Source organism: Podarcis erhardii, assembly GCF_964252035.2.
Source record: "Podarcis erhardii genome assembly, chromosome: 7".
Lineage (NCBI taxonomy): Eukaryota > Metazoa > Chordata > Lepidosauria > Squamata > Lacertidae > Podarcis > Podarcis erhardii.
Genome location: NC_138511.1, coordinates 64,386,716 through 64,401,337, shown reverse-complemented (window position 1 = coordinate 64,401,337; position 14,622 = coordinate 64,386,716). Strand labels below are relative to the sequence as shown.

At 46.7% G+C, this 14,622-nt stretch overlaps 1 protein-coding gene across 3 annotated transcripts in view; it reads left to right on the top strand.

Moving 5' to 3' along the window:
- The first annotated feature begins 9,465 nt into the window (after positions 1-9,465).
- The window catches only part of TFAP2E (transcription factor AP-2 epsilon), a 74,012-nt gene continuing 68,855 nt past the window's right edge, over positions 9,466-14,622 (top strand). The window contains exon 1 of one of the 3 annotated variants that reach the window (XM_081871705.1): positions 9,466-10,093. In XM_081871705.1, coding sequence (XP_081727831.1) covers positions 10,046-10,093 — 48 coding nt within the window. In that variant the 5' untranslated portion in view covers positions 9,466-10,045. Of the gene's footprint in view, positions 10,094-14,045; positions 14,217-14,622 lie in introns of those variants that run through there. The other 2 variants (XM_081871707.1, XM_081871704.1) reach the window with 2 other exon arrangements.

The following is a 14,622-nucleotide window of genomic DNA, read 5'->3' as shown; positions in this document are numbered from 1 at the left end:
TTGGCCATCCTTTAAAGGACAACTATGGCAAGCTTGGGTGATGGAGTCATTCCACTACTTGGTAACCCTTTACTGTCCAGAACAGGGGTGGGAAGCCTGGGGAAGTCCAGTGGGCGCACAAGTTCCCCATCCCTGCTTTACATTTTTGCTGTCTCAGACTGTCTTCTTTTGCCCCCCACTATGTGTCCATAGAGGAAGGTAAACGGCGTTTCCATGCGCTGCTCTGGTTCGCCAGAAGCAGCTTAGTCATGCTGGCCACAAGACCTGGAAGCTGTACGCCGGCTCCCTCGGCCAATAAAGCAAGATGAGCGCCGCAACCCCAGAGTTGGTCACGAATGGACCAAATGGTCAGGGGTCGCATTATCTTTATGTGTCCATAGGACATCTCACCGCCACAATGTCAGTCAACTTTGTGGCTATAGACATTTCTGGGACTAAAGGCATTTCTCATTGACAGTATAATTCCTCTGCATCTTATTTTCTTGTTCTCTTGGGCAAGTCACCCTAGTGCTGTTATCAGAGATGAGTATTTCACATGAAGTATCAGCCCTGAGTGCTCACTGGAAGGACAGATCGTGAAGCTGAGGCTCCAATACTTTGGCCACCTCATGAGAAGAGAAGACTCCCTGGAAAAGACTCTGATGTTGGGAAAGATGGAGGGCACAAGGAGAAGGGGACGACAGAGGATGAGATGGTTGGACAGTGTTCTCGAAGCTACAAACATGAGTTTGACCAAGCTGCGGGAGGCAGTGGAAGACGGGAGTGCCTGGCGTGCTCTGGTCCATGGGGTCACCAAGAGTTGGACACAACTAAACAACAACAACAACAATTTTCACATGAGTAAGACAGTACTTCAATAATAGTGAGAGCAAGTAGGTTAAGGAAACTTAACAGTGAGATCCGAACCAGGTCTGCTCAGAAGCAGCGACAGATGAATCTGTCAGTCTGTGGTTCTCTCATTTCTCCAGTCTTAAATTCATTTTTTCACATTTCTGCAGCAATCTGCATTAAGAAGGGGAAAAAACCTTTTTTACAATTTGTGTGCAGTTCTAATAAGCACATTTCTGTATTTTGACAAATACACACATTTTTGCAAGCAATGCCTGCTACTATAATGCATTTATATCCACACTTTACCCCAATGTATGCATTTTTGCACACATTGCAAAATTTGGAAACACAGCTCTCCAGTCAAGCAAAGTGCCAATTTCAAAGGAAATTGTTTTTGGGAAAGTGCAAATTTGATAAGTTTGCCTTTAACTGTGAACTGAATCGAATTTCCCCCATATCCCCTACTTGGAAGTAAGTCTTGTTGGATTCTGTGGTGCTTAGTCCCAGGTAAGGAGAGAGAGAGAGAGAGAGAGAGAGAGAGAGAGAGAGAGAGAGAGAGAGAGAAGCTTTACTCTGAATAGTTGATGCATTGTGCTGATGGGCAGTACAGAAAGAAAACACAGGGTATTTCTTTGGGTGTGCCACTAGGGGTCACTCTTATGTTAAAAAAGGGCTTGCCCTCTCTGAGAAAACGGGAATTTTTCCTCTCAAGTTCTGCTTGAGTCCCTAGAGTCACTCCTGAGATTTTTCTTACCCAGCTGTACATGATGTAGGTGGGCAACTTGGCTGCTCATATATTCAAGCCGGGATCTATGGATAAAGGGTTGTATACTACTACTACTAATAATAATAAATTGAATTACATATAAAAATTGTCCAGTAGCACCTTAGCTTCTTCAGATACACTGAAACAGAAGTCACCAGACCCTTATATATAGTGGGAGGGTGGGGTGGGTTTTTTCCAGAAGGGTAGTAGGAGATGGGTGATTGGCTCAATGGGTATGGTAAACCTGTAGACGACTGTTAACGACTGCAATTAGCCCTACAGGAAAATGCAAGGTACTGTATAGTATGCAGATGACCAAAAATAGCTTTAGCATGTGTAATGAGACAAGAATCCAATATCTCTATTAAGACCAAGTCTCTCTGTAGTTTTCAGTTTAGTAATAAGTTGTAATTCAGCAACTTCTCTTTCAAGTCTATTTCTGAAATTCTTTTGTACTAAGACAGCTGCTTTGAGATCCTGTATTGAATGTCCTGGGATATTGAAGTGTTCTCCTACTGGCTTCTCTGTCTTGTGATTCCTGATGCCAGATTTATGTCCATTTATCCTTTGGCATAGGGTTTGGCCTGTTTGTCCAATATAGAGAGCTGAAGGGCACTGCTGGCAATTAATAATAATAATAATAATAATAATAATAATAATAATAATAATAATGTTATAGAAAGCTCACACGTTTCACCAGAATCAGTACAGTACCTCCAGTTCCATTCCTGACAGGCTATGGAGAGCTTCTGCCTGAAGCTTCTTATAGCTCAGTCGGTGGAGCCTGATGCTCTTAATCTCGGGGTTGTGGGTTTGAGCCCCCCGTTGGGTGAAAGATTCCTGCATTGCAGGCAGTTGGACTTGGGCTCCTCCTTTCCAACTATATGATTCAAAGCAATGGTCCACCTGAGGCAGTTGTCTGGTTCTCTGTAAAGCAGCTTATATGTTTATATGGACACATGCCATCATAAAAACTGGTATGGTTTTCACATAGGAAACTGCACAAGCCTTCCCAGCCACCCAGCTACATTTATGAACACAGCCAGGAAGGTGCGGGGGGACATCATGGCTGAGGTGGCAAAGCATTAACCCCTGTTAACACAAGACGGCCATGGACACACTTGCTATGGCAGGTGCACTGGGGGTTGTCACAGACTCACTGGCGGAGGAAGGGGGTGCAGTGGGTGCCGTCTGCCCCTGGTGTCATGGGGGGGGGGTTTGAGATCTGCCCCCCTGGGATGCTAGCCCCGCCCCCACAAGCGGCTAGCCCCGCCCCCGGGTGCACAGCATGTGTGCTGCTCCAGGTGCTGGAGTAGCTAGCTCCGCCTCTGCACAGACTGCATGGGAAGGATTTGCTCAGTGTTGGGCCTTTGGAAGATGTGCTATATAAGCATACACAACAAATACCCAATCCTGTCTCCTATTAGAAATATGTAACTGGGCCATCCCCAAGAATGTTTGTTAAGAGCATACAGTGGTACCTCGGGTTACATACGCTTCAGGTTACATACGCTTCAGGTTACATACACTTCAGGTTACAGACTCCGCTAACCCAGAAATGTTACCTCGGGTTAAGAACTTTGCTTCAGGATGAGAACAGAAATTGTGCAGCAGCAGCAGGAGGCCCCATTAACTAAAGTGGTGCTTCAGGTTAAGAAAAGTTTCAGGTTAAGAACGGACCTCCGGAACGAATTAAGTACTTACTGGTAACCCGAGGTACTACTGTATTTACTCTTACGCCTTAGGCCAAAAGGCTCCAAGAATGGCTTTCATGCAATTACAGTGGTACCTCGGGTTACATACGCTTCAGGTTACAGACACTTCAGGTTACAGACTCCGCTAACCCAGAAATAGTACCTCGGGTTAAGAACTTTGCTTCAGGATGAGAACAGAAATCGTGCTCTGGAGGCGCGGCGGCAGGGGAAGGCCCCATTAGCTAAAGTGGTGCTTCAGGTTAAGAACAGTTTCAGGTTAAGAACAGACCTCCGGAACGAATTAAGTACTTAACCCGAGGTACCACTGTAATTCAAACAAGACAGTTTCCTGTCTGCAGGCTTACAGCCTGAAGGAAATGACCCAAAAGGAAAGGAGGTGAGAGGGAAGGGGGGGGGAGGCAAACTCCGGCACGAATCCTTTAAATTACATGAGAGTTACTCTATGTATGAATGAACGACTGAAATAGAAATGGGTTTGGGAGAGGAGGAGCTAGTCTACTAGTTGAACTAATGGGATCATCCTGCTTCTCATCATTTCCACTGCTGCAGCTTGCTAACCTGCTAGTATGTTTTGTAATACTGTATTCAAATGGAACATAACAATTGCTTTGCTGGTGCAGACCAAAGATCCTTCTAGTCTAATACTGAGTTTCTGTCAGCAAGCAGTCTCTGTCAACTTACAAGTGGGATATGAAGTTGAGCATCTCCACCCCCATCGTTCTGCCCAGACACTGAGGTCCAGCTCCAAGGGCCTTCTGGCGGTTCCCTCACTGCGAAAAGCAAAGTTACAGGGAACCAGGCAGAGAGCCTTCTCGGTAGTGGCACCCGCCCTGTGGAACGCCCTCCCATCAGATGTCAAGGAAATAAGCAACTTCCTGACTTTTGGAAGACATCTGAAGGCAGCCCTGTTTAGGGAAGTTTTTTTATGTTTGATGTTTTATTGTATTTTTAACATTTTATTGGAAGCCTCCCAGAGTGGCTGAGGAAACCCAGCCAGAAGGGCAGGGTATAAATAATAAATGATGATGGTGGTGGTGATGATGATGATGATGATGATGATGATGATGATGATGACGACGACGACTTCCTCCTGTTGTTCATCCCAGTTCAGGGATATCCTCCCCCTGTGTATGGAAGATCCATTGCAAGTGGGGGCAGTTGTGACAAATCAGGATGAGCAGAGAAGAATATTAGCTTTTGTTCCTTCTCATGGTCCACCTCTGCCTTTTTAAACAAAACAAACCACATCGCTGCATCTCAGCAGCCTTTCTTTCCGCACAGAGTTGCCCCCCCTCCCTGCATTGTTCTGCCTCTTTCCCTGTAAAAAGAGAATTGGAATCATACACAGACTACTAGATGAGCAATGGGCTTTAAGAATTAGGTGGAAAATCCCTACAAAATATAGCATGTCTGATCCAATTTTAGCAAATGAAACAGATCTGGTGGAAAACAAATGCAATCCCACAGAACTTTCAGGCACTGTGTCCTTGAAATTCATTTTGGGTTGTCTTTGTTAGAGACAGAGCAGGAACCGTGGAGGGAGGGAGGAATAGCTCCTCTGGTTTCACTTCTACCTTCCCCCCCCCTTCCCTGCCTCTCCCCCGCCCTGCTTTCATTGCTCCTTTTAATGCCATATTTAATAGAAATAAATTAGAATAAACAGTCAGCCCTCAATGTCTAAAGACAGGTGGCAGAGTAATATTAAAAGAAAGGAATAAAAATTCATTTAATGAGCATTGTTAATTAAACCTGGAATTCAAAGAGGCCTGAGTTGTGGGAATTCAGAGGAAAAATGAAAATGAAGGGAACAATCGCTCCGGGCAGGAAGAGTGGAATGAAATTAAATTTAATGTGGGATTCTGTTTGTTAATGTCTATCACACATCATAGTGTATTACAGTTTAAGCTAAAGTGTTTCCCCGCTCCCAACCCTCTTCACACGCAAATGACCCCCCCTCCCATTTTTCAAGCAGGCAGATTTCTGGAATGAAGTGGACAGGCTAGTATAACAGCAGCTCCTGCCCAAAAACAGAAGCCAGAGAGGCCCAGAAAGAGAGGGCTGATCTCTTGACCACACCTGAGTAATTATTAATGGACCTTGGTTGTGTAGCAAGAGGCACTGTTTTAGGAAGGCTCCCAACTCCTGGTGTTTCAGACCATTTGCAATTATTCCTCAGAAGCATCAGTATTTCTGATCAGCTCTCTAGTTTGACATACTGTTGTTACAAACCAGAGCTGGAGAACCTTTGGTCCTCCAGATACTATTAGACTTAGACTACAACTCCCATCATCCTTGGCCTCGCTGGCTGATGGGAGTTGGAGTCCAGCAACAACTGGAGGGCCAAAGATTCTCCCCACATCTGCTGTAGTGTAAAGAGAAGTCCACAAAACGTGGTGGGTTCTGGTGCTGCACGACTCCAACTCCCACCATTAGGGATGGTGGAAAAATTATATTCACATTTTAAGTGGAATGTATCAAAACTGCACTTTCCAAAACAATATGAAAAGCAAAACATAGCCATCTATTGAAAGCTGCACTTATCAGAATTTCAGCGGAAGGATGCCTTTGGCTAGGCTGTGTGTATGTTCCCATTCCACACAAGCATAGAAACAACCAGGTTCCATATTCAGTATGAAATTCCTGAGAATCTCTTTTCTTTTTAAAACCATCTAGCTCTCATGGTTGCAATAATATGCTTGAGAGTGTATGGACAATGCCTGGCTAAATCTCAAAAACCACAGAGTTGATTAATTTTCCGGTGGTCAACAAGTGGCCTGCATAGTTCCTTCTCCCTTCCTGTAATGAGCAGAAACAGAATAAATAATGTGATCTATGGTTATACAGATTTATCTAATTTGCATAAGGTTGCAGAATTCAGTTTTTCTTGGTGCAGATTATTATTTTTTTAATCCCAATCAGAGTACATGTAGGCTTGTAGAGGTAATCTTATAAGAGCCATGCAAATCCTAAAGTGGACTCCTCTTGAAAATCCTTAGAAAATCCTCTTGGTGATACTTTCCTTAATAGGCTTCCATCATCTTCCCGTTGCTCCCCAAACACTTTGGCACGCCAGAGCCTTTTGGTCTGAAAATTAGGATGGGGAATGGTTTGCGGTTTGCTTAATCTCCTCCAATAACAGTTTTCATCCACAAGTGCAGGGAATTTTTCCACTTCCATTGGAGTCTGTATCCCACGGAGCCCTTACTGTACCACCAAATATTGTACCACTACCACCGAAATACAAAAGCAAGAGGAAAAGGTGGGAGGAAAGGGAGCAGGCGATAATGATGACCAATGGGAAACACCCGGTGAAGATGGCATGCAAACATTGTGGTGGAGCTGGGAATCTAAAAAATACTTATTATTTCTAGTATTATATTTATATAGACTGCAAGAAGATCAAACCTCTCCATTCTTAAGGAAATCAGCCCTGAGTGCTCATTGGAAGGACAGATCGTGAAGCTGAGGCTCCAATACTTTGGCCACCTCATGAGAAGAGAAGACTCCCTGGAAAAGACCCTGATGTTGGGAAAGATGGAGGGCACAAGGAGAAGGGGACGACAGAGGACGAGATGGTTGGACAATGTTCTGGAAGCTACCAGCATGAGTTTGACCAAACTGCGGGAGGCAGTGGAAGACAGAAGTGTCAGGCGTACTCTGGTCCATGGGGTCACGAAGAGTCGGACAAGACTAAATAACTAAACAACAACAATTATATTTATATTATTGTGCCAATATAGCTTGGGGGGATGGGCAGCATACAATCCTGCATTTGCTATTCCTAGTCTGGTCCATTGAGCTGCCTGAGCACTGTAGCAGCCAGCATTTAGCTGGTCATAAGGGGGAGCAAATGCTTGATCTAGCCCCACTCCCAGCTTCTTCCAATCAATGATACTGAAGTTTAGCAATCCACCTTATCTAATTTACGTCATAGAGAGAGAGAAACGGTGTGGCGGAGTTATTAGAGTGTCAGAACAGTGCTGCAACAGACTAGCATTGCCTACATCTCTGGAAGAGACAAGAGTGCTTCTGAGCATACTCAAAGTACCTGCCACTGAGGCTGTGCGCACATTTACCATTTATTTCACTGCCAGTGCTCTGATTGATTGATTGCTAGTTACCATCCCTAAGTATTCCTGCACTTTCTTGACGATTGCTACTGATGGATGATATACCACCCCTCAGACTAGCTTCTGGCACAGTTAAGATGAGGTGTGTACATTTCTGGCAGCTGTTGCACATGCTCAGATAACAGCTTCACTGAACAGAAGTTTGGTACAGGAAAACAAAGCAAGTACAGTACAGTGGTACCTCTGGTTAAGAACTTAAGACACAAGATTTGCCCACCTTGGAAGAATGGCAGATGCAAGTTATAGACTACATGGAGATGGCAGAAATGACTGGCAGAATCCGAGACCTGGGAGAAGAAGCGGTTGAGGAGGACTGGAAGAAGTTTAAAGATTACCTGCAGAAATACTGTAAAGTTTATGAATGTTAAAATGATGTTGGATACAAAAATAATATGGCATCAGTGATATAGGTTCAAAAAACATGCAAGAATGTAATAGAAAAAAGGTGAAGGACTAAAGTTATATTATGTCAAAAGTAAATAATATGTTAAAGGTGTTTAAATGCAATGGAGGAAAGGTTGGAGACATAATAGAATGATTTTAATAATTAGAAACGAGTTTGAAAAAAGGTAAGGATTTGCTGTACATGATTGGGTAAAGAAGAACACAAAAAAGGGTGGCGTGAGGAAGTCAAGAAAGGAAGGTTCTTTAAGTATAAATTTAAAAGCTGGAATTTTTATTTTTAACTTTTTTATGTGTATCTGTGATTGTTTTTGTTTATTTTTATTTTTGTGGTTGTCATGTTTTTTCTTTTTTGTAAAAGCAAATAAATATATATATATTTTTAAAAGAACTTAATTTGTTCTGGAGGTCCATTCTTAACCTGAAACTGTTCTTAACCTGAGGTACCACTTTAGCTAATGGGGCCTCCCGCTGCCGCCGCGCGATTTCTGTTCTCATCCTGAAGCAAAGTTCTTAACCCGAGGTACTATTTCTGGGTTAGCGGAGTCTGTAACCTGAAGTGTCTGTAACCCTATGTACCACTGTAGTGTGTATAGGAGCCAACTCCTAGGGTCTGAGGTCACTTCAGCTCCCCCACCATAAAATACTTGAGGGGGCCAGCCCTGGTGGTGTGCATCAGATGAAGACAGTCTGCTCCCTCTCTGGTGTTTACAGTCAGTTGAAAATGCAAGTTGAACTGGTGCTGGTGTGCACATAGCCTGAGAACGTGGGACTCTTAATCACAAGGTCATGGGTTTGAGCCCTACATTTTCAGGATGCAACACTGGGCAAAAGATTCCTGCATTTCCAGGGGGTTGGACTAGATGATCCTCGCGTGGTCCCTTCCAACTCTACCATTTATGATTCTATGTCTGGAATGTGTAGGCGGGGCTAAGAAGTTAGTGGGTGTGTCTTCCGGACTATTCTGAGTCAACTCTGCTTCCCTAGTGAGGGCTGTTCTCTAAGCCACGACTATAGCAGAGATGGGGAAGCCACAGGCAGGGAGCGGAGAGCCAAGCCTCTCCATCTAGCCCTCAGGACTCTGCCGAGGCCACTCCAGCTACATCCCTCCCCAGTCCTGCCTTGCACCCTCCTTGAGCGTTGTTCCCTTGCTGCAATGTGTCCTTGGAGCCTGTGATACTTCTTGCGCAATTACCCCCGGAGTGTGAACATAACCAGCCTACTATACAAACATGAAAGGAGGAGAGGGGGAGGCTTTATGTTCGGTGGGTGGGGAGCAACAAAACCTCAGTTAGTTATTTTTATTTATTTACTTGATTTAGGAAGGACAGCTGCCCCCCTTGGCTACGCCCGTGGAGCTTTCAATGGCTACCAGCCATGCATAGTGACTCTGCTCTACCTCCACAGCAATGGTTCTGAATACCAGTTGCTGGAAATCACAGAAGCGGAGAGAGGCTCTTGTGTTCGAATCCTGCTTGCGTGTTTCCCACAGGCCACTGTGAGAACAGGACGCTGGATTGGATGGGCCATTGGCTTGATCCAGCAGCTCTTCATGTATTGCTCTGCTCGTTTTTGCACAAGGCCCCTGGAAGGCACCTAAACCCACCCAAGCCCACCCCCCAGACATCTACTCCTGGCCTCTTGGCTTCCTCTTGGCTTTGTTAGGGTTTGTTTTCAACTTCCACAGCAGCAGCAGCCGCCCAAGAGAAAGGGTGGTGTAAGGAGAGCGAGAAGTCTGGATTGCACGATCGCCACGAAGGCCGACCGGTCTCTCTGCTCCTTGCAGCCAGAAATCTCTCTCGCAAGTGTTGCTCCGAATTTGGGGAGGGGGGCGGTTGGTTGGGCTGGAAGAGCCAATATCCCCCCGCAGCACCCAGGAAGAAGGGCTTAAGAAGAAGAGGCCTCCGAGGTGCCAGAGCAGCTGCCGCCCCCTCGGGGTTCCGCGCAGCCTCTTGGACTCTGAGCGTCTTTCGTGGGGGGCTGCTCCGAATCGCCTCCAAGGTGCAACTTTCCTGCCCACTCAGACACACACGCAGAGAGAGAGAGAGAGAGAGAGAGAGAGAGAGAGAGAGAGAGAGAGAGAGAGAGGCTCGCCCGAATCTCACAGGCGTGGCAAGACGGAAGGAAGGAGGCAGAGGAGAGCTGGGCTTGGGGGTGCCCCGTCTCCACCGCTTTGCGCTTCGCACCTTTGCACAGCAGGGATGCATTGGAAGTCGGGCAACATCAAAGAGGAGCGCTACTACCTGCAGGTAAGCAAGCAGGACGCATCCTGGCTGGGTGCAAAGCCCCCCTTGCCTAGCTCAGCAGCCAAGCTGGCTGGACGCGCCATGCAAGCGCGCCTGCGGCGGTGCGAGAGGTGAGCGGTTTACTCGAAAATAAGGGGCGCAAAGCCTCCGGTGCGCGTGCTTCCTCGGAAGTAAAGCGCCGCTACACGCAAGTCGGCTTTGTATCCGTGCAAACCTGCAGCAGACGATCTGGGCTGTTAAGGCTGGTGGTTTTCGTTCTATTTGCAGCGGAACTCTCATTTAACGCTCGTTGTCCTCCCTGGGTTTTTGCTTGGGAGTCAGCTCCACGTATGTTCGCGGGGGTTATTTCCACGTAAGGGTGCCAGCGCGTAGGCACGATCCCTCGGGAGTAAATTCCCTTGAGGTCAGACGGACTTACTTCCGAGGAAACATGCACAGGCTCGGGTTGCTGCTCCAGATCCTGTACACGATTCCTCGGAAGTAAGTCCACTGAGCTCAAGGGGACTTTCTCACAAGCAAGTGGGCATAAGGATGGAGGCCCGGCAACCTGCCATGGACTTACTCGAGAGTCACTGGCGCTTAAATTTAAGTGAGCCCAAAGCATCGAGGGAGATATTGAATAGAGTTACAAAAAAATTTTATTTTATTGTATTTATTCGCAATTAATGTAAGTTGCTAAAACAGTGTTTTATTTGCCTAATTAAAGTATTTCCATTCAACTAATAAGACAGCTGGTGTGCGTGGCGCTGTAAGTTGCCCAGGAGTGCCGGGCCAAACTCTCTCCGCTTCAGCCCCGCATCTGTAACATGGACAACATAATAGTTGCAGGGCTAAGATCGTGAGATGGTGCGCGGGAAGTATGTGGGACGCTGGAGCTATGGAAATGCTGCAGCTATCAGACGCAAAACGGCGTCCCTTTAAAGGCCTCGATCCAGCACAAGTTAGGCACCAGCTCCACGGAGGGAACTCAATGGAAGGCATCTAGGGAAGAGCCCACGTCTCCCAGTGAGATCAGTGGAGCTCCCTCAGAAGTCCAGTGCCTTGTCTGGATCGTGCCTTTTACTCTAGAGGAACCCCTTGCACGTCAACTAGGAGCAAGCTCAGGGATGCTGAAAGCGAACCGGATGAGGACTCCTGAACTTTACTTTGCCTCTGGCGGTCCTTTTAAGACCTCTTAAGCCTCTTCCTTTTCGATATTTCACCTAAAAGCAACCGACTTCAATCAGGGCAGGATCCGTTTCCTCCTGACGGCCAACAACCTTCCGGATCGGTTTCCCACCCGCCCACCCCACGCCCTGGTAATCCGAATTATGAGTTCCTATGCAAAAAACGTTCCCCCCGCTGGTTGAGGGGTGTCGTTGTTCTTGTCGATATTAGTGGCCTCGTGACGCTGATTTGCCCGCAGAGCGAACCATTAATAATAATAAAAAGACTATAGATTCTCTGTCGTGGCAGAGAATCACCTTTAAAGCAATAGCCAAACGGCACATAAAATAAATAAAAAATAAAAAATCGAAAAATATTCCCCATACTGAAAAACCCTGATCGAAATGCTGAAAGAATGCATTGTATTTTTATTTATTATTTTTAGTTTAGTGTTTATTTAAAGTTGTACCTCTCCATTTAGCTTCCTTAAGGCTCCGAAGGCAGCACCGGCTCCTGGAACAAATATGGTTTTGCTTGTTTATTGCCGTTTCTTATCATTATTGGCCACGATCCAGCCAAAGTCCGGCTTCCTTTCCCCCATCCTGAGCCTATCTTTGCTTACTTGGAAATAATTCCCTCCTGTGCTGAGTGCGTCCTAGTCCCAGGTAAGTATGCCTAAAATTGCAGCTTTTGAACCCCGTTGGTTTGCAGGCACGTGCTTAAAATTCTCCGGCGAAATTCATGGGACCTGGTGCCTGAACCTAGCCTCGTGCACGAAAGCGAAAATCCCTGGGGGCTTCCACCTTTTCTAAGCAAGTTTGCTGAGCATTGCACCTTAGCTAGGAGTGTTTCTAAATTTGACTGGAGCCTGTTGTGGTGGTTGTTGTTATTTCTTCTTCCCTCCCCCCTTGAAGGCTCTCCCCCTGTCTCCCCCTCCCTTCCCCTGCACCTGCCCCTTTCTCTCCCCCACCCCCCCTCGCCCAAATAAAAGGAACCAGCTGTAAGAAATGCCACGCGACCATGTCCTAAGGCTTCGCAGTGATTTATTGAAACGGTCTCTAAGAGATTCAGAAGCCACATCAAATGAATGAAGCCCACTTTAAGTGGCGGGAGTGGCACTGGCAGAGGAAGAAGCGGGGAGGGTGTGTGTTGTGTTCCTGATGCGGGAGCCGCTTGCTGTGTTTTTCTGTTTCTTTTTCCCGCCTCCCCCTTTTAAAGATACAAATAGGTATCTCCACTGAGTATGCGTGGGCGCAATTCAATCCATAGTGAAGCACGGGTTCAGCCCGATCCTGTACAGTACATGATTGCCAGAAAGTCGATATTAGATTATGCGCCTCCGCCCGCACACACAGAGATGCTTTTTTGCAAACCGCTTGCGCCACCCCCCAAATAAGCGGTATATAAATGTTATCAAATAAATATATTAAGCACCTTTGCAAATAAATAAATAACAGCAACCAAGGAGGAAGTTTCCTTCCGTTTGCACAGGACTTACTTCCAAAAAAGCGTGCAGGCGCTGCAAGGCGACCCCCTTTCGCTCTGCTGCAGTTCCTTCGATGTGCAAAGACTCGCTCGCCTAGACATCAGAATCTTCCCCGCGCTGTCCTGAGCAGGGCCAGGGCTCTCCCTCCCTTAGTCAGAAGCAAATCTTCGCATGGGTTCCACCGGAGGCTTACTCCCAAGGAAACCTGTGTCGCCAGCCACCGCTTCTCCCACCATGAAATGGTTGAGATTTCAAAGCGGTCGCCTTGGGATGGATCGTGTCCAGAGAAGTTTTGGAGAGAGCGAGTCTTCGCAGGGACATGAAGAGAACTGCGCGCCCCACTTCCTTTTTCCCTTTTGAAAAGTTGCTTTTCCCTGTGCGGCTTTAGGACGAGCCAGTCATTGCTCTGTCCACGCTGGTGGCGGAAAACAAATCCGCAAATATAAACTGATCCGAGAATGCTATCCTTCCAACCCAGCTCGTCTTCGCAGACCTGAATAAAAACCGAATATCTGTCCAGTCTTCCTCCTCCAAACGGGCGACACACGGCCTGGTTATGCTCTCCTCTTTTCCTCTTTGAACTTCCAAATAAACGGTGGCAGTCCTTGCCTTCAGGTATTGTGTCCATTATGACTTTTTAGAGCTTTTGGCAAATCCATTCCTGGATGCCCCGGTTCTTCTTTCTCTGTTCCAGCTGAAAGTGAGGCGGGTGGAATCGACTCCAGGTCTTTTCGGATTACTTCCAACTATCCACAAATCCCGGGGTCCTCTTCACTTCGTTTTTTAAAGAAAGCAAAAAAAAAAAAAAATAGAGACAGAGAGGATATTGTAGATCTTGAGGGAAAGTTCAGAAAAGGGGTGGGGAAGAAACGTTCAAAGGGCTGGAACACCGAGGAAAGACTTGCGTTTCAGATCGTCACGTCTGCAGCTTTTTCGTTTAGTGGAAAGAAACGGGCGAGTCATCAGCGCCAACTTTTCAGCGTGCTTACCAAGAAGCAAGTCCTGCTAGGTTCAATGAGGCTTAGTCCCAGGGTAGTCTGCACATACTTAACCTGAGAAGCCCTGACTTATACAGAAGTCTTTCAAGGACTGTTCAGCTATGCTAGCTCAATTGAACCTGCATGTACAGGACCAGTATACCTCTGAATGTCGGAGGCTGCTGGAGCAAAACGACAAGGAAGGCCACGACTCCCCATCACCTCCTTTGTGCACACACCATATCGCACATTAAAAGCATGCATCTCAAAATTATCCTGGGAAATGTAGTTTAAGGGTGCTCTGTGGGGAACAAACTAGAGTTCCCATGATTCTTTGTGAGGGGACAGGGAGGTGCTTCACATGTATGGTGCGCGTGTGCCAGGAAGGGGCCGCTCTTGTAACGTCCTTGCTTTTCCACTCAATGGGTTTTTGGTCTCATCCTGCGAAGGTGGCTCTTGTGGAGAAAGGCTCGTTCGCCTTTCACGGGTGCTCGTACTTTTCAATGCGTGTGTTGAGGTATGTAAAGACTTGGTGCTGAAGGAGACTAACTTTCTGCGCCTCCTGGAGGCACCTATGGGTGCCTGGGCGGCCAGGCAGCAGGACGTGTGTTGATGGGGAGACTAAACGGAGGGCGAGGTGGAGGGGCTTGAAGAAGGCGATCGGCAGTTCTCCAATGAAATGACACATCACTCAGCTTATAGATGGGTAGGTAGGTAAACAAATTGTGCGCACATCAGAACGGGATCTTGTTGCACGGAAAAGGAGACAGATCGTAGCGAGGGGGACCTTTGAAGGGCCAGGTCGCTGGGTTGGATATTTGCTCGTATATTTCAGTTTCCTTCTGAATATAGCTTAATGTTGGCTCTCTCCCCCTCGCGCCCCTCTATAATGCCTGGTTAACCCTCTCATTACTACATAGACA